Genomic DNA, 27,053 nt, shown 5'->3' with positions numbered 1-27,053 from the left:
CTTGGAGAAAACTAAATATAAACAGAAACACTTCATCCCAGCTGTCAGGCACGGTGATGGTGGGTGATGATTTGGGCTTATTTTGCAGACACAGAACTTGGGTGCTTTGCAGACAATGAGTCGACCCTGACCTCTGTATATCAAAGTATTCGAGGGTCAAATGTGAGGCCATCTGTCTCACAGCTACAGTTTGGCTAAAACTGAGTAACTCATATTTATAACTCTATACTTACAGGATTCTGCCTCTGTATACTTACCAGCCCTCTTTAATAGGTACATTATCAAGATGATTGCAAAGGGGGAAAATGCTTAAAAGCAAACAAGAAGAAAGTGAAGTAATTGGGTTTTTCTACTATGTTCTGCAGAATGTTTTAGAAGCGTGCCAAAAGCTTTTCTCTCCTCTACTAAAAACATACACCTTGTCTATTTTTGATGTGAGTCATGAAAAGCTGCATAGCACAGCTGGAGAACAGGGGAGGAGGTCAAACAAAAGAGCGGTCTAAAGAATATGCTCAGGCTTCTAAATAAAAACGTTGCACAGACCAAGCAGAACACAGAATGTAATGCATTCGTCCCAGCATGTCTCTGCCACTATATAAATACAGTTAAGTGGAATTTAATATCACCCACCATCATGTTTTAAAAAATAATATGGCATTGTCCCTCATAGCCGTGCATTTGTTATGTATTGTTAATGTTATGTTGTTTTCTAATCTGTTTGCATTCTCTTCACACTGCAATCTGCTGCAGTTAGCAATCAATTCAGGAGCTCACATGAGCTAAATATGACAAGAGAAGATATAAGAGTACCGTGCATGTGCATTTGTTTGAAAAAAAAGAAAGAAAATGAATTAATAATTATTCAGTGAAATTTTGCCAGAGGTTAAGTTGCTTGCATGGTTGCCCATCAGTAGTTTTAAAGCAACAGCACTTCACCCGCTCAGCCCTCATTCATTATTTTTGGGAACCAAATCACAGAGGAAAGCCCGATCGATGGGGCTACCTGGCAGAGACTCAAATGCTTTGGAGAGAGCGAGGAGGCGACTAGCCTCAGATACTGAATCGATTGCAACCATTCTGCATCAGTCGGCTGACACTGCAGGCTTTCCACCTCAATGCTGAGGATGTATTGAAAGAACCCCGTTGGTAGGTGTATGCAAGGATGACAACATGGCTATTGTATTTCTGCCACTGCTGGAAGAGAAAGCTTTTATCTGCTTTCAGAATCCCTTTAATGGCCTTTACTCTCCTGAGACAGCCCATGCTAAACACAAAACACACTCGCACTTAAACCTTCCCATTGAGGAAAAAGCCATAAAGTTTATAAAGTCAATTAAGGCTTTTTTTTTTAACTGATGTCAGGCAAATTAAAGCTGCCTGGCCTCGCTCCCCGTGGGTATACTGTCAGATGGTAAACCAGGGCCCATTTAGCGTCACGGGGTTCCCCAGGCAGGGCGCAGAGCAGTAAGCCTCTTACTTACCCCCAACTCACTTATGCTTTTTACAAGTTCCCGTAGAGTGGCAATTTGTTTTTGTTTTATCAGGGAGTGACATTTTACTTTGGTGGAACATTTTTAATAGACATGGACTCACATCATCAAGTGCAATCTGGAAGCATTCATGTTAAATTGTTCATTCAGAATCGTATACATTAATCAGCTTAGGGGAATTTACTGCAGCAGACTTTCTAAAGCGGCGCTAATCACTGTGAAACAAGAGCTGCGATGTCTAATTTGGACAGCAGAAATCAATGAGTTTCCTGCTGTGTCTGCCCAACGTATTGACTCACCGTGTATGTCCAATATTTGTGAGCTCAAAGCGATACGAGAGCAAATACATCATATATATATACATTATGCATATAGTTTAGTGGTGCAATGTGAACTATATTGTTTTGTGTGTAAAAATTTCCATCGTTAATATTTTCTATTTGGCAGCATGTGATACAGTTGTGATGCTCTGTGTTGTCATGTTTGTGCTGGCGCATACCATCGAGGTTGCATCATGAATATTCTGTCTGCTCTCCAAATGCTGTCAACTGGATAGCCTCTGGCTAGGGCGCAGAGATGCACAGTGGCCTGAAACTAGACTGTGCTTTTGAATCTTGAATGCTTTCTTAGGTAAAAATACATGCACGTGGAAAGGTAGGAGAGGGTCTGCACATACAAAAATAATCAACGTCTCACTTTTTCAAAAACTGATAAAATGTGAAAGTTTTTTTTTTTTTTTACTGTGAGCCTGCCTTTAGTACAAACCGGGCATGGAGTCAAGCCGAGCCTGTAATTCTGGCACATCAGCTGATAACAGCTGATCTCAGCGCCAGTTCACAACAGCTGATAGCTCGACTGATACCCTCCTGCACATCCTCTGGCTAATCTCATATACTGTGTGCTTTTTAAGTTCAAGCTTTAGCCTGCCTACTTCTGCCGTGTCCTCTGCAAGCTGCTCTGCCACCCAGCCCACCCCCTCCTCCTCCTCCACTGAATCAATATCCTATTTATTATAGCCTCAAATCTATATCACAATTTTGCAGTGAAATTTGCAATGATATTTAACATGATATAGAAAATGAATACTGACCAATGTTTTCTGGGTGAGTGCCGCTTGCAGGCAGCAGCATTTACTTAGTGCAAATAAATGAAGGGCTTTTCATCCGTCATCAGTGAGCTAGTGTTAGTGATGTTAGTGAGTTTAAAGTATAAATGTACTGAAACAAGGTGCCAGCAGGTGAAGCATTATAGCATTATGCACTGTATGAGCCCACATAGTGCTTTCCATAAATATTTAAAAAGAAGTATTACAAATAGCTGCTTAATAGTTTAGTTTAACAATAACTAAAGTAACTTAACCTTCCACAATACTGTCACATAAAAAATGTTTAATGAAAAATATTTTCTACCTTTTGGTCTCTCCGTTGCCATTCTTTTAGCAAGGTCAGTAATTTCCATCCACTATTTGCTCTACCTGTCAAATGAAGTGCACCTATCAGCTATTGCATTTGATTCTATGTTTTTGCCTTGAGTGGTAAAACAAGCTTGTTTTTTTGTAGCTCCCTTTACAGGTAAAAAAAATCCTTAGTAGGTGATGACATGGGCTCTGGCTTTCCAGCATGTCTAGGCTTGCCTCATTGTTTTGGGGGAAAATAAAAGCGTGGTGTTTCTATGTCAGTGATATTGTGATGTGACAGTTTATCGCATTAAATGTGATGATATGGCATAGCCCTTATCTGTTATTACTGATGCCTGCTCTGTTCCAGACTGGGGGTCCTGCTGCTGGGACCTTCCCATACCACAAATAATAAATTAATGCAGACAGATTAAGAATCGCTGTAACTTTTGACTTAACTGTGTCTAAATGAAATATAATATAACTCACATTTAAGCAGCTATAACAGAAACTGTGTTACTAGGTAATGAATTCAAACAAAGTATTTGACTGAATATTACAGGAATGTTGAACAAAGCATGAAAAGATAAATAAGTTGAACAACCCTGTTCTTAAAAACTACATTTTTGATACAGATATCATTTTTCAAGTAGTCCTTGAATAATTTCCTGTTGGCTTTACAAATAAATATCTCGACTTGTTATTTTTATGCACATAAAATGCAATCAGCAATCAAACAGTGTAGGGAAATTCTCGCACCTTACTAAACATTCTAAGGTGAGGTAAGGAATCTGCGGCTTCAGTTAAGCAGCGATTAATGATATAATCAAAAGGACAACCCATAGCCTTATTACACTCACGTTTTCAGTCACGTTACTGGCAGTTTGCCACATATCACCAGTTCTTAAAGGAGTTGGTGACTGCAGATCATTGCAGCTTATTTTTACTCATGCTGCATATTCTGTGGAACAATCTAAATGATTGATTACCCAAGCCATTTTCATTCACTTGTAATAAATATGCAAAAGTTAGGTTGCGAAATAATCAGTAGAAGGTCCCGAAAAGATTTTATGCTCATCAGCGTTATGGCTGCATGGACAGAGATTATAGCACTTTAAGAACAGAGCCTGGAAGCTTTTACTGTAGACACTCTCGATGCTAAACGTGTTGGCCCCATGAGTTTGCTTTGTCCTAATTCTTCTTCCTGAACGAGAGTTACAATTCCTTCAGGAAATGAGTCATTTCTACATAATTTAGGGGATCACTGGATTCTGGGGGAAAAAGAGCACCTTTACACATAGCTGTGGCTCTTCTCCATGTTTCCTGTCACGCTTGTTATGAATAATAAAATTTAATTAAATTTCACTCCGGCGCAGGCACCCAATCTCAATCTCGCTGTCTGAGGATAGCCAGGGGGTTTGCTTTAGCCTTAGCAAACCTTGTGGAAAAGGCAGAAGCTGTTTTTGTTCACTTCGAGTTGTGGGTTGGGCGATTAGACGAATATGTATCAATGACTGGCTAAACCCACTGCTAGCTAGACTATTTGGGTCATTTTTCTCATGATTTATGTTGTTTTATTTTAAAATTTATAGTAATCTTCAGCGCTGTCAATAATTACTTTATAAAGCACAGTTACTGAATAGCCACAAGGTGGTGCCTTCTTACTTTTTAATGTGTTAAGCTTTAGTTGACACCGCCCTGACACCGCACGGTCAGTTTACTTTACTGTAGAACAAAGCACCAGTCTAACTGCCTTCACACCAGTGTTGCTGATGAATTTCTGAGCTAGCACGCTAGCCCATGCTAGGTAAGCTAGCAACTTGTAGGTAGATGGTTTTCCCTTCCTTTATGTCTTCCTACTTGCTGGTTTTCTGTGCTTTAAAATAAATATTTTTTGTTATCTTGGTAATTTTTTTTAAAAAACATTCTGGCAGTATTATGGTATATCATTATATTTCCTTTATATAGGTTTGCAGTGCTCTCGCTGGCCACTTCATTAGGTACACCTTGTTGGCACTGGGTTAGAAACACTTTTAGATTGACATGACAGACTTACAAAGTTGCTGTTCCACCACATCCCAAAGGTGCTTTATGGGACTGAGATCTGGTGCCTGTGGAGGCCATTCGAGTACGGTGAAGTCACTGTTGCGTTCAAGAAAGCTGTTTGGGATGACCTGAGCTTTGATACATTACCTGGTTGGGTAGAAGATGGGTACACTGTGGTCATAAAGGGATGGACATGAATGATGTTCTGTTAGTACTAAGGGATCTGAACAAAGCAGATATTGAGACTCATCAGACCAGGCAATAATTATCTAATCTTCTATTGTCTAATTTGGGTGGGCTTGTGTCAATTGTAGCCTCAGCTTACTCTAGATGGCTGGAGTGTCACACAGTGTGTCGTCTGCTGCTGGGTTAACATGTTGTACATTCAGAAATGCTTGTCTGCATACCTAGCTATATAGTCGGTCCCTAAAAGGATACCTGCTTTTGGCTTAGATTTAATGTCACTTTTGTTGAGGAATGTTTTTTGATCTAAGTCAAACACAAGGTTTGTTGGTTCTGAAGTGCTGCTTTGACACAAACTCCATTTGGACTGATTCTTCCAAACCACCTTAGTCTTGATTAAAACCTTTCTGTGTCTTTACCTCGCTTGGTTCATGGTGTGTGGAGGAGCTGCCTGAGCCCTGTCTGCAGTGAAAGCTCAGTACATTGTTAGCACAACCAGATGGGAAGCACAAGTCTCTTTTTTTTAAACCAAGTGGAAAACCATATATTTGGAGTAAATTATGATTAGAATATCATCCAGTTCTGGTTAAACAAACAAACAAATAAAACAACCCCCAGAAAGTGATTTTGCATTATTTTTTCGAAGGAGTAAGAGCATGAATACCTGCTGCTCTCTCGCTGGACTGACAGTGTTTGAAGGTTTTAATTTATTTTATGATTTATAATGGCTGATGTCAGGCATGATGAAAAAGATCAAAGGATTTTGAGTGTGTGGATGGTAATAGTTGCAAATGATGATATAGAAGCGGTCATATGTCATGAAAAATCATTCATATGACTGTTTAAAAAAGGGTAAAAAGGTCTCCCATCTTCTCTTCTCTTCTCTTCTCTAATCCCTTCTCCTCACTGACAGACACTTACACTTGTAATTCCCAGCCAGATCCATTGGAGTAAAAGCTGTGATTTGAGTTGCCGGCGACAGGCCGGATTAGCAGAAGAATCCTGAGTGAAGGCAGGTTTTTGCTTCACTTGCTACATTCCTCTGTGTGTGTGTGTAGTATTATTTTTTTTTAATTGAAGTCTTTTCTTTCCAGCCCTTCATCAAAAAGCCCACAAGAGATTTTAATGTGCTCAAAGAAGTGTGGTGGTCGTGTTTTTAATTGCAGATGAAACACGGTAAATGGTTAAAAAGCAGGTGAATACTTCATCCTATTCACACAGTAATATAATTGTCAGATTAGCTCGATTTTTCTGTAATGTCTAAGGGATAAAAATAACCCCTCCCCAGTCAGCTTTAACACAGAAATAATGCAGCAGAATTAATTCATATAGAGATGGCAATTATCAAGCTCGATAACCCTGGAGACGCCCTGTTGTTTGATGGCCTACATTCGACAAATCCCGAGTGTTTACAGATTTAGGTTTTGTGCTGAGTTGTTGCGCCTGACTGTTGATGAATGCTGTATTGAAGGTGCGCAAAGCTATTCACTTTAATCGAAAGCAATCTCCAGTGGGCCTACACTGATGTGAATGTATGAATATATTTGTCACTAATGGATTTCAGGTCAGGGAATGTCCTTTGGTGGCCTGAGTCAGAATCTGTCTTGACATGACACACAGATATAGTCGTTAGAGCTTCTCTTGTGGCAAACTTTCAGTGGAACTGAATTTTAATGTAGTGATTTCGATGAAAAATTCATTTTTTTCCTCCCCTTTTACTTCTGTCTTTCACTTGTCTACCGGGGACAGCAGCTTTGATCTAGTTTGGACGAGTGGGGCGGATGGGGAGCGTGATGTAGGAAATCAGAGAAAGGCAGACAGGGATGGAAGAGACAGAGAAATATCCTTCATCCATTAAACAAACTGGTATATGGCTCGGTAACCAAGACCTCATGTGTCCACTCTCCATTTCGTGTCCTTTATTTGTACATCTCATCATTTTCAGACATATTCAGCCGACCTCTGAATAATCAATGGTCATTTTCTCCATGAGATCCAAACTGGTAGTTTTTTTTTAAGTTGATGGTGAATAAGATACCAGATACTGTCTGGATAAAAGCTACAGATACTGATGGATCTCATCAGTGTGTGGCTCAGAGCATGTATAGGATGGTTTTCTTTTCTTTACAGAGCAGCAGCGTACAGTGACACAGATACTGTAGCTGCTCGTCTTATCTGTGTCACTTTCATATCAAAGAACAACACGAGAATCTTATGAAGTGTCTGAAGTATAGAAGGGAACATGAGCGTATTATACAGTAGCCCTGGGAGGTCAAACGCATTGGAACTTAACGAAACGCCAGCAAATAGAAAAATGCGAAAACGCAATAAAACACAACATAAACAGAAATAACCCACAAAACAACATAAAGAGACAATAATATGACCTGTGTAATGATTTAACAGCTCAGCTAACACCTAATAGCAAACATCTATAGTATTATATATCCTCCACTCAGTCCTGTAAAGGTTAATATACTACATTATAGATATATCACTCCTGCACACACAAAGTCGTACTCTTTAATATTATATATAATACAATATTGCTTTTGTTCTTTCTTTTGGTTTTATTACTCATTTGTTCTGCTGCATGTTCTGTCTTCTTCAAAATAACGTGTTTTTTTTAAAAGTAAGATTTAAAAAAAAGGTCACGCTGCTCTTTGGCTCTGGTTTCTCCGTCTTCATAAGCATGTTTTTTTCCTCTTCTTTTTTTAAATAGAAATTTGCTATTACTGTGTATAAATCAGAGGTAAAGTACAACACAGACAGGTACTCTGACATGTCTTTCATACTTAGTGGAGGTTACAGGGATGGGAATTGGATTTCTCCCACTGCTGCCAAAATGTTTAATCTCTTTAGATGATGTGTTCCAAAAACTGTGTCCGATAAACAGCTCTGTGAGTCCATGTGACTTGTTTACAAGGCTCATTCTGCGTGCAACTTGCCTGTGCTTTGAAAAACACATCTCACCCCGGCCTGTCCTCTGCCCAGATGTTCTGCAAGTGCACCTGAGAGCGTCCTGCAGTTGGACATTAGAATGACCTTCTCTTCCTACTCTCAGATTACACACACACACACACACACACACACACACACACACACACACTAACAAATTCACTCAGTTGGGTACCCATACTAGCGATGCACTGACCTGACTTTATTCTCTCTATAAAAATCATATTTATTTGACCTTTGCTGAGTATTGATTCACTCTTTTTCCAAATCTAAAACCTGTCAACCTCTGCCATATTCCCCTTTATATGCAGTAAGATGAGGCGGTTGTTACATGGCTTTGGCTGCAGTGTTATTATGTTCAAATACAGAACCTGCAAACAGCACCGAGCTTCTGTGATAAACGGTGATCGCGGCTGCAGTGGCTTTCTGTCCGCACAGCAGATAAAGTAAAAGCCTTTTTTTTTTTTTAACGTAACAGCGTGACTTGCGTTCTCCTTTTGAATCATTGATTTCTGCAAACCACAGATGTCTTGATTCTGATTTTTAACGTCCAAAGTAAAAACTGTGGATAAATCACCTGCACGACAGAGACTGATGCACACAAACACACCCTTATCCTCCCACCCTTTCCATGTACACACACACACACACATCACAACCTAAACACTTGTTCTGGACCATTATTTTCACTCCCCTCATCTCGCTGCTTCTCTTCTGGGCGTGCCAATCACAGTTTCTATCTCAGGTCGCTGTTCTTTTAAGCTCTACCGCAGACTACTACCAGCGTTTCCAGGTTATACGAAGCAGGTAGGAAGTCTCCCAGTCTGCAGGAGGCCCTCGGAGACAGTACTCAGACAGACATGAGTTGTTGACTGGCCACCCTGCAGTGGGCGATGGCCTGTCAGTGCTCTTGCTGTGGATTGAAAGGACATCAGAACATTATTGTGGGTCCGAACATAGAGAAACGAGGGAGCGTATTTGCTGGATTCCTGAAGTGTGTGCAAAACGCCTGGTAATTCAGACAAAGAGGAGACAGTTCAGAGTTCTTTGTTCTCTATTGTAAACCCTTTCTCCAAATATTGCATTATAGGTGTGAAGGATTAGAGTTCCACTAATTATGAGGTTATGAATGGAATTATATCTCCCTGAGGTTGCCGAATCATTACTGTGATAATAGCAGTCTTGTTATTCATATATCAAGATATGCCAGCGAGCCTTTTATAATAAATGTGCTGTGAAGGCTTTGCTGCCTCTATAGTCTTATTTCCACTGTGAAAAATGTATAATTTTATTGCCTGCTTTCAAAAAAAGCATAGGGCACAATTTTGTGGAAGAGTCTGTATTCAAAAGTGAAGACAAAAAATGCATCTTTGAAGCCATATGTGGCTGTTTTATTCTTAAAAAGCAAGATGAAAAACATATTTCTGAGTGCAGCTCCTTTTTTTGAAGCTTCATGGAGCAAAAAGTGTTTCACTTTTTTTTAAAAAAAGGGGAGCAACGTTGTATTCTTGGAGGAAGATTACAAAGACTCTGGGTATCGTCTCATTAATACGTAAATGACCGAGTTATTTCAAGACTTGCTTGTCAGATTAATGAGGCATATCCCTTTTAATACACACACACACTTAAGACTCAAAGTGTAAGTTGGAGAGATAGAAGGTAGGATGGAGTAAGAGAGCTTGAGATGCTTTTAGAGCCCCCCAGAGAGAGGGGAAGAGTGAGGGGGAGAAAGACTGGAAGGCTTCCAAATGTTCCACTGTGGAATATCTTCAAGGACAATCAGCTAAACAGTTGATATTAAAAGAGCTGTGTGAAATTGATTGCTCAAGGTGTTTTCTGCGCTGCAAAAATGGCTGGTAATTAGTCATGGCTAAAGGAGTGTTAGCGAGAGAGTGAGATGGATTTAATCTTAATAGATTTCACTGCACTGCAGATACAGTAGCTCCTGAGTGAAGGAGCTCTCCTCTTTCTCTCCCCCTCACTCACTCTGGATATCTATCAGAGGAGAAGCGGCTGAGCGAGTCGCTGTGATGTACTGCTGCTGCTTGATTTGCCCAAACCTCCAAATGGCAGAGTTATTTTTTCAAAAGGCACATTTGGCAGCTGTACTCACTTTTATTCTTCTGGCTCTCCAGCAACAGCAGCTCAGGAGCTATTATTTGTTTATGTATAAAGCTTGGGCAATGAGGCACTTCAGTCCATGGCAGCTGTTGACTTAGAGATCTTGGTGCGGCATTTAGAGGCAATCAGCGAACAAAACCCTGAGTGACTAACTGGGAGATTGTGTTGTTTGCTGCTCTGTGATGTACCGGTACCCTCCCGAAACAGGCCAGATGTGTGTGTTAGTTTAGCGATTAGTGGGGCGAGGATTGATGAAGTGAGCTGAAGCAGGGAGTGTTTGGGAGAGATGTCAGCAGGCAGGTGAGGAAACTTTGTTTATTGTGTGCGAGAGAAATACCTGGAGTTAAATGTGGCTTTGAAGCTTTTATTAAGCCTCCTGCCATACACATTTCAGAAAGAGGAAAACAAAACACATTTCATATGTTCTGTCCATCCACAACGCTCTGCAGCTAATTTCCTCAAGGGACCTCAACTGGGGTCTAATTCCAACATTTACCAGTAGCAGTTCAGAAAAAGATAAAGAGATAAAAATTAATATTAAGATGAATTTAGTTCGTTGGGATGGCCCTCCGCAAGAGTCCCAGTTTCCCTTGTAGCCCCTTGGGAATATTATTAATATTTGTCCACCCCTGATGGTCCAACCCTGTGTTGATTTTCCAGTCTGGCCTCTGACAGGAAACTAATCTGAAGAAAAGCAGAAAGTCAAAAATGAAATGGCATTACTGCTGGAAGCTTTAACATGGGAGTCTGTGAGGACTGGAGCCAGCCGTTACAGAGACTGCACTTTTTGGCTTCATTTTTCAGCCTCACAGCTTTGTTGAAACCTTTTGAATATTTGAGTTCTAGATCAAGCCAGTGAGATAAATGATTTAAATGGCTAAATTACCTCCTCAACATGTCTTGAAGTTCTCCAGAGGCCTGGTAATGAACTAATCATTTGATTCAGGTGTGTTTGACCCAGGGTGAGATCTAAAACCTGCAGGACTCCGGCCCTTGAGGCCTGGAGTTGGACACCCCTGTCCTAAACATAAGTTGGTTTGTGAATTCGCTTCCGTTACATGGTTGTTGAATTATTTGTTGATTTCATCTTGACCACAGTCTTAGTTTCACTCAATGAAAGTGACATTTTGTGAGTTTTGATTTTTTCTTAGGTTTTCTGCCAGTATATTTTCAGCCCGGTAGCTCACTCGGCTTAAACCGACGCCCTGCTGGGTCTAAGCCAGGGGTAGGCAACTCCAGGCCTCGAGTGCCGGTGTCCTGGAGGTTTTAGATCACACCCTGGGTTAACACACCTGAATCAAATGATTAGTTCATTACCAGGCCTCTGGAGAACTTCAAGAAATGCTGAGGAGTCATTTAGCCCTTTAAATCAGCTGTGATGTATCATGGACACATCTAAAACCTCCAGGACACCGGCACTCGAGGCCTGGCGTTGCCTACCCCTGGTCTAAGCAATGGGCAGTTTGTATTTTGAATATGTTTTTTGACATCAGCTACTAACCTTACATTTCCTAATGTATTTTATTCAATTCTTCACTTAATGCGGTTGATTATGAATTGTTCAGCTGACAGTTATAATCACCACTTGAGCAGCTGTACATCTAAAGTCTGAATTAGAGAGAGCAGCACCTACACAGCTCTTCTGTTTCCACAGACTACACCGTATAGTGTGGAGTTGTAGTGACTTAACAGCTTTTCAGGTGAAAAACAAGCTTCTTATTCTGCGCAGCTCAGGAAACAGGCAGTTGCATTTAGTGCTGATTTTTCTCCACAATCCAGGACGAATTCTCACAATCAGATGTTGATTACCTACACCACTCAGCTTCACAAAGGAACTGATGCTAATTAGTAAATGTGAGCATGTTAATACAGTAAAGTTTTTTTTTTTTTTTCTTTATGAACTGTGTTCATTTATAATACAGTGTCAAGCTGAGACAATATTATGCACAATGCATCGCGCCAGGCTGGACAAATATCCTGAAATATTGTTAATATGTATCAACACCTGTTGCAGACAAGCGCACACACAAGCAAAGAGAGTCACAAATACAGGTTTAATCACAACAACGGGGGATAATAAGGTCACAAGATGACATTTCAAACTGATGCATGACACAAGTCATCCTAACGACTGTATAACGAGCTCGATGTTGTTTAAAAGCCTGATAAATAAACGGTTTATTTATTTGTATGTCGACTGTGGCAAAGAGGTTGCTCTCATCTGAGGCAGAACTAAGCAGCCAGCCAACAGCTGTTTGTTATAGGTCAGATATTCACAAATAACTAGGCATGCGTATGGAAAATCTGTGTGCAAGTGAACAACATAGCATTGAGGCAAACCAATTACAGCACGTTTTCAGCTGAAGTTTGGATGGAAAAAGTGAAGGTTAAAACTGCATATGTCTCTGTGTCAACTAAAGAGGCTAATAAATACAAGCATGTAAAAAAAAAAGAGAAGAAGCTTGGACTGAAAGTGTGAGAATATTTCCACTCCATCAAAGTCTGTACTGCAGATAGTTACCCCTTGAAAATAGCTGTCCAAACATGTATAATGTAATTAAAAGTATTTATAAAAACAACTTTGCGGTTATTTGTTGTCATTTAATTATCACAGAGTTATGTTGGCTCATACGCCACAGAACCAGACAACCCTGCCCTTTTTTTTTTTTTTTTTGGCCTGTCCCGTTTGGCTCTTTTGCCATCAGAATTGTTGTCTAAAGGCAAAGAAAGATGCCCAACGGATTTACTTTACCAAATTGACCATCCCAGCCTTGCCGTAATGGTCCATTTGATTCACCTTTTATTGTTTATTTTATTTTCACTTACTGAATACGGGACAGACTTGACTGGGGGAAAGAAGGGGAGAAAGAAAGAGGGAAAGAGAAACAGCTGAGAAGAGGGACGGGGGAGAAGGGCAAAAGACAAAAACCAACAGAACGGGCAGAGAAAAAAAAATGCATATATCGATCACCTGGATCACCTGCTGAGAAAGAAAAAAGAAAGCAAGCAGAAGAGAACAAGAGTAATAGAATAAACAGCATCACAATGATATATGGGAATATGACAGTAAATACTAAATGTTAAACATTATTGTGCAGCACATAAGATCAACAGAACACAGTGTGCTTTGAGGTAGGAGCCAAAAAGGGTGTAGTTTGTGGGTGTGATCACCCGTGTGTACACCTGTGAGCATGGACGCGCTTGTTTTTTGTTTTTTTAAAAGGTTCCTTCATGTAATAATCTGCTAGAGGGTGTGGGGGGGCCACAGCCCCGTCCTCCAGGGCGTGAAGCAGGTGTGGAGGAGATCAAAACTCCAGACATCCAGAGGCCCCCAGAACACAAGAGACCAAGGAAGACCAACAGAGGGGCAGCTGCGCCACTGTCCCGGAAAGAGCTGAGGAGAGTCCCAGATGAGGGCTCACTCAGCAGCCGCGGAGCAGAAGCCAGGGGGAGTTGCAGTGACGCGCCCGTGAGCTCCGCCGGCAGCCAGCTGCGCCTGAGTGACCGAGCCCCAGGCCGAGAGGCCGGGGGCACCCCACCTCCGAAGTGGCCCGAGCGAGCCCCAGGCTCCAGGCCCCGATAAGCGGCCGCCAAGGAGTGAGCCGGTGTGTACCTGGACGCCCATCCCCAGACACAAAGAACCACCAACGCACCGACACCTGAGGGAGTCCGCCACTGGCAGGGGAAGTGGTGGTAGGGGGAGATAGGCCTCCAAACCTTGGAGGGCCTGAGATGTCCCCAGAGAGGTGGCGCCTGACACCCAACCTGACATATAGACACAGACATACAGGCACACACAGATACAAACATCCATTCCCACCCTCATGCTCTCATATGCACTTACTCCACACTCAACCAACGTGGAGACAGACATAAAGAGACGCTGTACACACGATCACACTCCCCAAGCGTACTCTACAAACCGGGTCTAGGTGCCCCCGCCCCTGGAGGGGGGAACTGCACCCAGACCCAGGTGGTGTTTCCCTTTTCCCTGCGGTGGGGGGAGGCAGACCGCCCCGACTCCGCAGCAGCAGGAAGGCTCCACACTCCAGACCGCAGTCGGACGGCCAACTCCTCCTCCTAGTCCTAGCCCCCCTGCTCCAGCAGGTCGCAGAGAACGGGGGTGAGAGAAGACTCCGAACCTCCCTCCACCCGCTCATTGTAATGTTGATGCATGTGTGTTCTAAGGTGCATTTAAAACCCAGGAGGGCTTGGAGCTACCTGCCAGAGAGCAGCAGGTAAGCGCATGGTCCCTCCTGCTAGCCCTCAATGTCTACGTGTATTTAAAATTGAGAGGTGGGCAACGATGCCAGGGGTGGGGTGTACACCCTGATGGTACTTTGGACTCCGTGTATCGTGCCCACCCCCAAGATCCTATATGTATGTGTAATGAGAGTGTGAGTAATGTGAATGTCTAAGTTGTGGGATAAAATTAATACAGTAAAGTAAGATGTTGAACAAGGTAAACGTGATGCCTGCTAGATATTGGCACTGTTTTTCTTAGCAATAAGATTAAAACCACCAAAATGTTTAAGTACAGCAAGGATCATTTTTAACCAAAAGGTGGGGGCTCCGTAGTTTATGACAGACTGGGATTAAATGGTTCATTGTTGGAGACAATCTTCAGCTGCAGAGAAATGCACATTTTTTATTTTGCCGATCATTTATAGCAGCAGGATGGTGGATGAACGATTGACTCGAATTAACCCTCTAGGGTTTCACCACACACAAACAACCAGAAAAGCACTCAGCTGTACTTTTGTTTGTCAGAGGCCAAGTTTGAAGAAACAAAACACTTTATTTCATTGAAAAATGAATAAAATATTGGAAATTCACTTTCTACCATTTAAATTATTGATAATGTTATTTTGAGTTTACCGAAGCATGGCGTGCTTAAAAAAATTATATCCGCAACCTGCTTGTGTCTTACGGTGCAGATTTTTGGAGGAACCAGTTAAATACAAACTAAGCCCCTCGAGGGTTAAAGCGGGTTGTTTATCTTAATTAAGGAACAAGCTGCACATTGCCACCATGTGACTCATTTTGTAGGAACAATTGAGCCCTGTAGAACGGAGGAATAAGTGACGTAATCCTGCGCCTTTTACCGTGACGTTTTTCTAAACCACTCCCAAATCTGGCAGTGATTTTTGACACCAGCCCAAGTATCAGCAGTGTCCCCACTAAAAGCCTTTCCCAGTCAAAAGTTGTGTGTGTGCGTATTTTAACATTTTATTTGCCTTCAGAATAACTGACTAATACTAATTTTGAAAATATTTGTCGAGCCAGACTTTGTGGTTAGAACCTGCTTGTTTTCTAATGGGAGCGGCAAAGTGGCAGCGTCATTAGGAGCGAGATCACATCTGGAATTTATTTTTCTTCAGTAGCGTTTGTTAAGTAATTTATGTTACAAGGATTTACAGTGTTATAGTAAATGGTATGAATCAGCGTTTGTGTTGTTGTGGGTAGTAGCTGCAAACAAATCTGTAATTATTTGTGTGTGTATATAATTGCTTTGTTGGTTTTACACTGTTTAAGCAGGCCTTTTTTTTTTTTTCCAGTAACCAAACTGCTCTCACATTTGTAGTTTTTATTGCTTTTGTATCTAAAACATGCTTTTTCCCATCTCTTTTCTATGTTTTTCCTACAGAAGCTGAAGCAGAAGAACCAGCACCTGAAACAGATCATGGACCAACTCCGCAACCTCATCTGGGAGATCAACTCCATGCTGGCTGTCAGGAGCTGAGCCACACACACAAACACACGTGTACAAGGTGCAATCAGAAAGTTTAGAGACGGTATCTATAAAATCTTTAAAAGTAAAGTAGTCTTTACGACAGGCTGCATCTCATCCACAGCTTCCAAATAACAGCTGTAGCTTAATATGAAGCTCATTTTGTGAGCAAGGATGATCTAAGCAAACAGCTTGTAGGGACTTACTTGTTCAGCAACAACACGAGGCATAGGGTGGGTAGTGGGTGTGTCAGTGTGGCCAAAGAACCTGTGCAATGTCACCACGAACCACCGAGCTGCCGTCGTGCCAAAGTTTGTGTTGGTTGAATCTTCTCCCTCAGGACGTTGCTGCAGACCTCATTGACAGTTTGACACTGTGGATGAATTCACAGTGCACACACTGAATGTTGAAGAAAACAATGCAAAGCATGCTCTTTGTTCTGCACTTCATGCTTTGGCACTTTAGGTTCTTCTCCTGCAAAAACAACCTGTTTAGTTGTTAAGGCAAAGCAAAACAGCCAACTAAAATCGATGATCTGCGAGACAGATTTTGGCTCATTCTGGAGTCTGTTGATAGATCTGCTTGCAGACTCTGAGACACTGTGCCTGTTTCACAGCATAAATGTGCACCTGCACGTGGATACAAAAATATCAATGACCCCTGACTCACAAAAGTTAATTTAATCACCCGTTCACATTCACATAATCAATGTCTCAGTCGATTCTTTCTCAACAGGCACAAGCTCAGATTTTTTTTGATTGCACCTTGTATGTAGGACATCCACAGGTACACATGGACTACAGATAATGGATTGGTGATGGGTTCTTAAACTGGATCTATGACAGGTTACCACAGACTGGCTGAAGCAGTGCTTCACAGAAGGAATTGGTACTCTAGCAATATCAAAAGGCTTCTAAAAGAAGACATTAAAGAACAGAGGATACACGAGAGGAGACAAATGAGGCCAAGACATCCCATGGAGGAGCCAGGGGATGGAGGGCACCGGTGTCATCAGCATGGCAGAAAATATTCTGTCTACCTCGACATTCAACATTACAATCAGCATTTTTTTCCTTCTCAGTTAATCTGAAGAGTTAATGTTTTATCTGTCTGTAGCTGCTAGCTCAATAGAGGGTTTATGCCTGTAGAGAAATTGATATATTCTATTTAATCCTTATATTCTGTTACATGCCTATGTTACAAATGTATATTGTACTTGAGAACTTCAATAAGAAAAAACACTGTGGCAAAATCACGAGACTTATTGTGAATATGTTGATCTTTTTAAAGTGGATGTTAGCTTGTATTTTAATCCAACCGATTATCTGGTTCCAATTTTCATTTTCTTGTAAGTAATGGGGACAACACATGTTCAAGAACATTAGTATGCCAAGTGTACAAACAAGATTTTAGTAAAACAGCTTATTTACATCCGTAATCCTATAACAACTGAACTAAATCTTCCTGTGATTTTATTTTTTGAATCACTCTTTTTTTTTGGTTTATTTAATCTGTATTTTCATTAAGCATTTCCCACAGTGTTGCTGTTTTAACACTGAGGGAAGCACAACTGAAGGGTACTAATGGACCCTCCTCATACTCTCTGATGGTAAATTCATTTGTGTTCTTCTGCTGGACCTCAGTACAGCATTTGATACCAGTTTGTGGATGTAAATGAGGAATCTTTCTCACACAGCGAGTCATGGAGTTCCTCAGGGTTCTGTGCCGGGACCTTTAATTTTTATATTGTACACACTTCTCTTAAGTGGTAGTATTACAAAACACAACATCCATTTTCATGGCTAATCAGATGAATCCCAGCTTTATTTATCCATGCAGTCACTCAAATCAGTTGGTTAAACTAAAGGCATTTCTTAAAGGCCTGGGTGAGCTCTAATTTCGTGCATTGTTGAAGTCAGCCCCAGCTGCCATGGAGTAAGAAGCAGGATACACTGCCTGTAGGGCTGTCACAGAGAGACAGACAGCCATTCACACCTGTAGGTAATTTAGAACCACCAGTTAACCTAATCCTACAAACTGCATGTCTTTGAACTGGGTGAGGAAGCCAGAGCACAGACAACTTGACGTAGGAAGGCCCCGGCCAGATGGTGGATTTGAACCCAGTACCTTCTTACTGTGAGGCAACAGCGCTAACCACCTTTACAGTTCAGACAAGAGTGAGGTCATTATATTTGGCCCTAAAACCTTAGAAATATGGTGTATGTAATAAGATGCTTGCTATGGATAGCATTACCTTTGCCTCCAGTAATCAGGAGATGTCATTCAATACATATATAACAAGTATGTAAGACTGCTTTCTTTCATCTGCACTGTTTTGCCCAGTTTCACTGGCTCCCTGTTAAATCCAGGATTGAATTTAGAATCCTTCTTATCATATACAAAGTCTTAAATAATCAAACCCTGTTGAATCTCAAAGATCTCTTAGTATGATGAGATCTTCCAGGAGACCACTCTCAGCTCTTAGGTCACCAGTTCATCAAAGGTTTAACACAGAAAAAGGAATTATTCACACCTACAGCTGATTAAGATTCACCAGTTAACCTAACATACATGTGAGGAAACTAAAGGGAATCACGCAGAAACAGGAAGAACATCTAAGCACATAGAAATGACCCGGTCGACCAGTGGAATCAAACTTGGGACCTTCTTGCTGTGAGGCGGCAGTGCTAACCGCTCCATCCTTTGCCTGTCATTAGGAGGAATGCAGATCCAAAGGCACTTAGGCATTTGCTTCACTTATCAGACCCGGAGGCTACATCACTTCTTTTTATATGCAGTCTGGTCCAATCACTGGACCGCAGCGTGCTTTTACTGTGCGTGAGTGTGTCTTTATTGAAGACAGAATTTCTCCTCTTCATAAAAGTCCAGTTGATATTTCAAATCATCTGGTGTATTATTACAGGTGAGGCCAATTATAGCTCATCTACCCACTGTTGGAAAAATGTCACTCAATATAACTACATCTTAGGTAAAGGTCAGCTGTCAGTAACTCTAAACCAGAGGTCTCAAACAAAAGGCCCAGGGACCAGAATCAGCCCGTATAAGAGTCCAATCCGGCCCTCTGCACGTGCGCACATCTTTGGAAAATGCGAACAAGGGCATACATTTTAGTGTTTTAACTCAATTACAGTATTTCTTACAGTGCTGATAGATTTTTTTCCCATTCTGGTAATAGAGCAGCATTTTTGTGAAGTTGAAATTGCACTTCTTTTTCTTTTCTTACAATATCTCAGTGTAATTTGATTTCGTTAAACTTCTTTACGCTGACTGAAAGGGGAGTTTCACTGTTCCGGCCCACTTAAGATCACAGTGAGCTGTATGTAAAACAAGTTTAACATCACCACTCTTAAAAAAATCATGCAGCTCGTTTTTCGTTAATTCGCTCCAAAGAGTTTGGAAATAACAAAAATATCCGCAAAGCTGCACCAGGAAAATAACAAAAACACCGGTTGTGATTGGAATCGAATCAAAGCTGCATTCACCCTGCTGAATCTCCCACAAAGTCCATAAAATAATTCCTCATTTTAATAAGCTTTAAGTCATTAATGACATGTGCTTCAAACGCACGTTTCAGCCTGAACACCATCTGCTTGTGACTCCAAACATGTTTGCACATGTCTCAATCTCTCATAAATATTAGAGAAGATAAGAGCCATTTCATATAATGTGGGTTTTTCTTCTTAGAAGCTTAAAGCACGTCACTCTTAAAAACCTTCGGCCAATTAGAAGTGATTTCTTACTGTGAGATGCTTGATAAATAAAGGCCCTGCTCTGATAAGAGGAGCGCCAGATCAACTCGTCAGAGCTTTTTGGTCTCTGTTGGTGTCCTGTGATTCCAGCCTCAGTTTAAAAAAGCCTCATTTATAGATCAGAAAAGAAAGAAGCAGTGAGAAGAACTCACAAAGGGCCTTATTCAACCAAACATGAAACATGAGCTTAAATCTGAGTACATGTTCGTGGCAACAAATCCACACACACACACACACACGCACAAATACGGCACTGCTGTCAGGTCACAGATATGCATGAGAATATCAGTGTCTGATATGGGTGCTTTTAATAATTCAGAACAAAGCTGGGGTCGTATCTTAGATGTGTTATGAGGCTATTGTCCTCAGGGAGACGCAGAGGGACAGATGCAGCTTTGGAGCAGTGAGAAGGCTTTCAGCATTGTGGGGGGAAATCAATGCTCTGAGTAGTGACTAATAAACCCCTCCTCAGTGGTCTAATACTGGGGTGGTTATTATATCACAGAGGGCAACGCAGCATCGAGGGACTATTATTACTGTACAAATGGAGTGTGTTCACATTCAGCTGAGGCAGAGGTCAGGGGCTGAGTACTTGTCCGTGCACACTCTGTCACAGATGATGAAATTAATAAAAAAAAATGTGCAGGGTTGCACTCGGCTGTTGACAACGTGTGCACAAAAGCAAGCACAAACAAATCATCAGTGTTGTTGCAGCGTCTGTTCGGGAAAAAGTAATCCTCAGACACTGGGACATGTAATATCCTTTATTACGTCCTTCCTGTCTGGAAGATGAAAAGTAAACCTTTTTGTCTTCCAGAGGAATTAAAGCATCGAGGTGCTGCTAATCAAAATGACTTGACTAACTGTGAGCACCTCTGTAAAAGAAGTTTTGGAAGTTTGCGGGTCTAAAGCATTCAGGTGTGTGTTAACACAACACCACAGGATTCCCAGTGGAGGTTGCAGCAAATTCACCCCAAGGTCAGACCATACAATGCTGAGAGACAACAAAAGCCACAGGCCTCAGTGAACATGTTAGATGCTAAGGTCATGACAGTACAATTCAAAAAAGTATGGCTAGTTTGGAAGGGTTCTCTCTAAAATGATGTCATTTGGAAAGACAAGACTTAAATGGAGCCGTTTGGCCCCAAAGCACAGCATTGTCAGTAGTTAAAGCCAAAGAACATATCAGCACAAACACCTCATATAAGCTGTGAAGCACTGAGGTGGAGAGCTGATGATCTGGGCACCTTTACAGCCACTGAGTCGACCATGAACTCCTCTGTATCCCACAGCGATCCACAGTCGAAGTTGAGGCAATCTTTCCCGACAGTTTTGTCCAAATTGTGTAATGTAACAGGACAATGGGCCCAAACACAGCATGGAATCTACAACAGAACAGTCTTGATATGTGCTCAATCATCCAGGTAAGGAAATCCCCCCCAAAAATGAACAGAATCAACTTTTTGGGTACAAAAGAACAGCTCAAAAAGAAAATCAAGGAGTTGCAATGGTCCAAAGTCCAGATGTCAACCCGAATGAAATGCTGTGGTTGGCACTTTAGAGAGCTGCGCATAAACAAAAGTAAACCTCAGTGAACTAAACTGCATACGGTCCTGTGAAAACTTCACACGACTCTATTTGGGTTTTCAACTGCAGATGGATGACATATTAAAGAAAAACCCAACGTTTCCTTCTTTCCACTTCCACTCAAAAAGGTCAAGGATCACTGAAAATGTCATATCATTTTCAGTGGATTTGATACTGATCCACAGCCATTTCATTTCTTCCGTCATGCCTTTGGGGACCCATCCCACATTTCAAAATGTTTTAAGACTGAACTTTGCTTAGCTTAATGAGCAGAAGTTGGGATACATTCCTCTGGAAGAAATTTGTGAGGAATTTCTTGTGTTAGCCCACATCTGTGGCTCCAACTTTAGACTCGGCTATTTTGTGGTACGTTTTGGATCACGCCGTATTGGCATTGTTTCTCCCAAGTCCCGGGAATTTAACTGGTGCAATGAACATTCATTCAAAAGATAATCCCATATTTTTTGTGTAGGCCATAAATTATAAGTTACATTTTTTCTTTATGTACTATTCTCTGGCTGATTGAAGTGTTTCGTCATAGGGTAAAGGTGACCACTCAGAACAGCTTTGTATTGATTCAGAGTGACTCTTCCAGTATAAAATACAGGATTATGCTTAGTTAAGCCTTATTGTTACATTTGGATACCATGGATAAAGACTGATGCTTTTTTAACCCCAACTTTGCTTGAAGGAGCCTGTAGGGAGGAGTCAGCACCTCGTGTAACTGGAAAAGTAGAACCTCGGTATAACAAAGCTATCAGATCTTCTTCATAGGAGGCTTTTCGAAATAATTTGTCACCATTTTGTGCACTCGCTTGAGGTCTAGGATGAGCTGCCTGGCCTCTGTTGGGTTTTGGTTTGTGCTTCAGGCTCTGGTGGAGGCCTTCTTCTATGTTTCTAGTTGGTGCCCACTGCATTTTGGTCTTTGCTGTAGGTTGTGGCCACTCTGGAATTCTGGGTTCATGTGGGTTCATCACCACTGTGTGTTTTGGTGTTGAGTCTGGTGATTTGGGTGGCCTTGGTGGGAGTGGAACCACCATACTGCCAGTTTCTAGTTCCTTATCTGTCCTTGCTTGAGTTTCTGGTATGTGGATCTCATTGTGTTGCATTTTGCCCTCTGTGATAGTAGATAGTTCAACCATCATGGTTGTTGGAGGCGTTGGCATTGGTTGACATTTCAGTTTGCTGCCTCTTTCACCTACCGGATTGTGACAACTGTCAACACTTTCCTACTTATATCCAGTTTTTCCTAATAGCCTCACACATTTTTTCTCTTTTAGTACATGTCATTTGCTTAGTCTGTCATGTACTGTATGCTTTTCCCTGTTGCACTTGCAGGTGAAGATTTGAAAACAGAACTGGTCCATGTGAGGCAAATCATCACGTTCTTTAAAGAAAAATTAAAAATGAAACAAAAATAAAGGCACAGAGATACAGTTACCATCAAATATGAGTTTATTTTTTTATAAATCATTCTTACAAAATTGGAATTTATTCTATTTAATCTGTGACCTCTATAAAAGTCTTCTCTTAATTACAAGGTAGGAGGGAGGAGAAGGCATCAGGACAGCTGGGCTTGACCAAGTCCTTACAGATCAACAGACACTACTGCTGATTGCTCGCATAATACAGTCAATCACTGATAAATAATCAGAAACAGGAAGTGGTCATGCGTTGTCGCCTTAGCAACAGTGTCCGAACACAACAATGAAAATGGGGCGTCAAAACAAGAGAATGGAAACTGTGACTCATCCAGTGTATGAAGGCAGGGATATGAGTCCTCCGCACATGGTGCTATTGCTGCCCGTCTACTGGAAATAACAAGTCTGGGACAGACAGTGCTCAGCATGTCAGGAACTCGCATGTTGATAAAAAGGCACAAATCAAATCGAGAGCAGACCAGTTTCCAGCGCACACGCCAACCGCCTGGCACGTTTTGGGTAAACCTTCTTCCATCTGTGTTGAAGCTCAAGATGATAACTTGCATAATGTTTCCCTGATCAAATGACGGAGGCATTTTAAGGGGATACGAAGTTTAGTTGCTGTTTCTTTTCCAAGGGCCCCGACTCACATCCATCACACTCTGACTGAGCTCTGGAATTGAAAGACTGTAGATACACTTCCGTTTCTGTTTTGCGAGCTACGACTTGAGCCCCAAGCTGCGACAAAGACAATTTAAACCACTGTGTCACAGCCTCAGACGCATTACTGTAATGCATGAGGGGAAGATGTTGTGGCAGAATGTGAAAATGTTTCCATCTGGTGCAGGAGAGAGAGGGCTGGGGGGCCCCAGCTGCTTATTATTTTCCACGTGTCAGTTGGCGTAGTCTTTATTGGGACTTTACAATTTCACTCCCGCAGAGAGCCAAGATGGAGCGGCCCAATCCAATTCTGGATCACTGGTGTATGCAATCTTTTCCAGGAGTTAAAACTCCACTACGGCGACTCTGGAAATGTTATCTCACTTGGGGAGCTCTGTATTAGAAAGAGTGTGATAGATGCTTCCCCTGGAAAACCGATGCAGAGTGCGACATAATACGAGCTGTATATCGGCATCTGTGTGGATTAATGTGCACAGCGTGTAGAAAATAAACTGAATAAATACCACTTACTCCCCTCAGCGACGCAGGATCGGTCTCAATGTTCTCGCCGCGTCATCTCAAATCGTACACAGTCTTGTTTTTTTTCCTTTTCAAAAAATAAATATGTCTATGTACAGTGCTGAGACCAGGGATTTGAAATAGGTGGTGGGTTGTTTTTTTTAGTGTGTGTGGATTATCTGCAAAGCTGGGGAATGTGGTTGTCTTGAGACGATCAACAACAGTAACTCTGACAATCAGACATAAAAGGCTTGATATGGATTGAAACAATATGACTCTTTTGAAGATGGAATAGAGGCCAGATGCAGACCGTGCGAGGAGCATGAGTTTCCCAGAATCGCAACGTATCGATGTTGTTACACTGACGACGAATCTCCCGGGAAACGACTCCAAGTTTCAAAGTTTCAGAGTACAAGCACAAACAGCGATATTCAAAACAGTGACATGATTGGGGCAAAAAAAACGAACAAAAAAACAAAACAACACAAGTTAGTCCTGCTGGGTTTGATATGACTCGCGGAAACAGAGCAGCTCTGCTATAGTAGCATTTGGATATGGCACTTCAAAGCACGTCTGTCCCCTTTGTTGAAACAGCGAAGGCTTTACGATACATTTTACATCGACTCTTTGTCAAGCGAAAATAAAAACAAAGTGTGAAGAAAGAAAAAAAAATGAATCTAAAGCAGCCACTGAATGTGTGACACTGATGTTGACGATGTCAGTGACAGCTAACTGATTAACACGCTGAGCAGCTTTGGCTGAGACATTATGCTGAATGCCTGTCTGACAGAAAAGGCCACTAAAAGCATGCTGCTTTCATTCAAGTGTCTGCAAACTAAATGTGTGACTGGACCGCCTGTGCTCCCGCCTGCACGCTGCATGCAGACCTAATGACAGCATATAGCAGCTCAGCTATGAGCCAGCCACCTTTATTTTTTCTTCCCCTGACAGCCTGTCTTTAAAAATGATCAATTAAAGGTCAAGATATCTAGTTATTTAAGCATTTTGATCTGGTTGTCCGATACCAATAAGATCATTTAAGGTGCAAAAAAGTGTCAGCTGTAGAAAAGACACCGAGCGTGGCCACCGTCTCTCTCACACACACACTGATGCAGGTAGTGTGTGCCAAGGGGGAAAAAGCTGTCATCCCAAGGATCGCATTAGACAGCAGGTCGTGTTTGCCGGTCACCGTTTTCGCAAACGCTATGCTCCATAATGTTCGGTGTTTCATCAACAGCGTGTCCCCTGGGAATAAAACAGCACTTCAAACGAAATACCTAATTGAAGCCTAAATGTATCTCTGCCTGACAAATGGAGGAGAAAACCTTTTGTCAATTTAATGGCTCCGAGGTCCTTGGATATGTCACAGGGGGGGGGGGGGGGAATAAAAATAATCAGGGCGCCAGGAGAGACACATAAAAGTGGCGATTACAATATTTCAACACAAGAGCATCTCAAACGGATGTAGGCAACGTGATGTGCAATAAACAACTTTAAAGGCAGACCCTGATGTCAGAATGGCACTGATGCGCTCAGCGTTAAAAATCTGTCCTCTGAAATGATGCTGGTCACCAAAGACCTGCTATGGCCCCCCCCTCCACAGTAAGGTTGGTGCTCAGAGACCATGCAGGAAGAGGGGTGGGAGGGAGAGAGAAGAGGGGGAGGAGAAAAAAAAAAAGTTTGGGTTAGAATGCAACGTTCTGCTCCATTTCATCCAGAAATGTTCATTTCGCTCATTCCAACGGAGGGAAAATGTACTCCGCTCGGGCTCATGGTTGGATGAGCCAACTTTTCAAGGGTCTGCACACACAACACACACACGGACAAGAGGGAGAGCAGAGAGTCTGAAGGGAGGGAGGGGATAAAAGATGATGAAAGTAAGTGGGGAAAAAAGATGAGAAAAGTACAACTGCTGTGGCGAGTACGAGAGGAAAATGGGACATGAAATGAGATGTTTTCCTAACTTATCTTTGTGATAACACGGGAGCAGATAGACCATTATAAAAACCAGATCAACTCATAAAGGAACGAGCCAAGGGCAGGAGACGCGGGGTGTTTGTCAACTGCTGAGAATATTAGGAAGTAATGGCTGCTAAAAAAAAAAAAAAAAAGGACAGGTTGGACAATCTTTGTTTTTTAACTTGAGGCAACAAAATATTCATGGGTTTACAAAGCAGGAGTTTGGTAATGAGTCCAGTATTATGTCCTGATCCAGAGTAGGGAAGGTTGCTTGGGATGACAGGTTGGGTTGCCAGGTTTGAGATCACAAACACCTTCCTGTCTTCTACCATCGCCCCGCACGAGTGCCGAAAGAGCAGGAAAGACGATGTCGTCCTCGTCCGTGTCATACAAAAAATATTCTATCCAAGAGTTCTTGTCGTCAGTAGTGCGTGCTGCGTGTTTGCACATGTGTGAAACACAGTACTGTTTGGTAAGCCCGTCAGTTTGTGTACTCTCTTTGCTTTTTTCACACCCAAACGGCCTACGCTCGTTTCCCGTTTATCCCTTTCCTCATCGAGTCTTTCCAGCAGCGGCGCTCTGGTCATTGGCAATGTGCTGAGTGGAAGACAGACCTGTGTCTCTCCCTGTCCATCCCCCTGTACTCTGATGACTCCTAATCTCCACAGAGTCTCTTTCCCCCTGCGTAGGGTCTCCCCCGAGGGGGCGGCGGTCTTGTCAGAGCCTCTCGATGTCCCTGTATTTCTTGCGGAGGATAGAGACCTGGTCCTTAAACAGGACGGGGTCCAGTCTCATCTGGGAATGGACCAGTGGCATGGCGCCAAACCAGCTGGCGAACTTGTTCATGCAGGTCTGCCGCTGGGCGAAGTGGTCTGGGTCAGCCCAGCGAGAAGCCCTTGAAGACTGGAGGGAATGGAGAAGAGGAGGAAAAACAAAAAGAAGAAAAGTTAGAGTTTTCAATAACAGATGCAGATCCTGGGGGAACATGAAAAAACTAATTACAAGTCGACTGTGTTTTGGAACAAAATCCAGTTTTGCAGATCTTTATAAAATATCAGTGGTAACGTCTTAAAAGAGCCTCAGATGCTTTTCCTTAGTTTCTGTCATATGTATCCTGTTACAGCAGTGAATAATTATATTAAACATGGCCACATTTTCAAATAATGAGCTCAGAATACGTTCGGGTAATCCCTGTGAGCCAAAAGCATAGAC

The 27,053-nt window shown here is 42.0% G+C and overlaps 2 protein-coding genes across 3 annotated transcripts in view; one reads left to right on the top strand and one right to left on the bottom strand.

The window, feature by feature from the left end:
• The window catches only part of med30 (mediator complex subunit 30), a 52,372-nt gene extending 35,205 nt beyond the window's left edge, over window positions 1-17,167 (top strand). Inside the window, exons 5-6 of one of the 2 annotated variants that reach the window (XM_085346899.1) lie at window positions 15,842-15,925; window positions 16,771-17,167. In XM_085346899.1, the coding sequence (XP_085203025.1) occupies window positions 15,842-15,925; window positions 16,771-16,842 (156 nt within the window). In that variant the 3' untranslated portion in view covers window positions 16,843-17,167. Of the gene's footprint in view, window positions 1-15,841 lie in introns of both variants that reach the window. The other variant, XM_085346898.1, reaches the window with a different exon arrangement.
• Window positions 17,168-22,730: 5,563 nt separating this feature from the next.
• Window positions 22,731-27,053, bottom strand: part of ext1b (exostosin glycosyltransferase 1b) — a 131,626-nt gene continuing 127,303 nt past the window's right edge. Inside the window, exon 11 of the mRNA XM_085346884.1 lies at window positions 22,731-26,744. Within this exon, the coding sequence (XP_085203010.1) occupies window positions 26,559-26,744 (186 nt within the window). The 3' untranslated portion in view covers window positions 22,731-26,558. The remainder of the gene's footprint in view (window positions 26,745-27,053) is intronic.

Source organism: Diplotaxodon limnothrissa, linkage group LG22 (genome assembly GCF_057381915.1).
Source record: "Diplotaxodon limnothrissa isolate DT_005_m linkage group LG22, D_limnothrissa_male_GT1.1, whole genome shotgun sequence".
Lineage (NCBI taxonomy): Eukaryota > Metazoa > Chordata > Actinopteri > Cichliformes > Cichlidae > Diplotaxodon > Diplotaxodon limnothrissa.
Note: the sequence above shows the minus strand (reverse complement) of the source record. Positions and strands in the feature narration are given on the sequence as shown.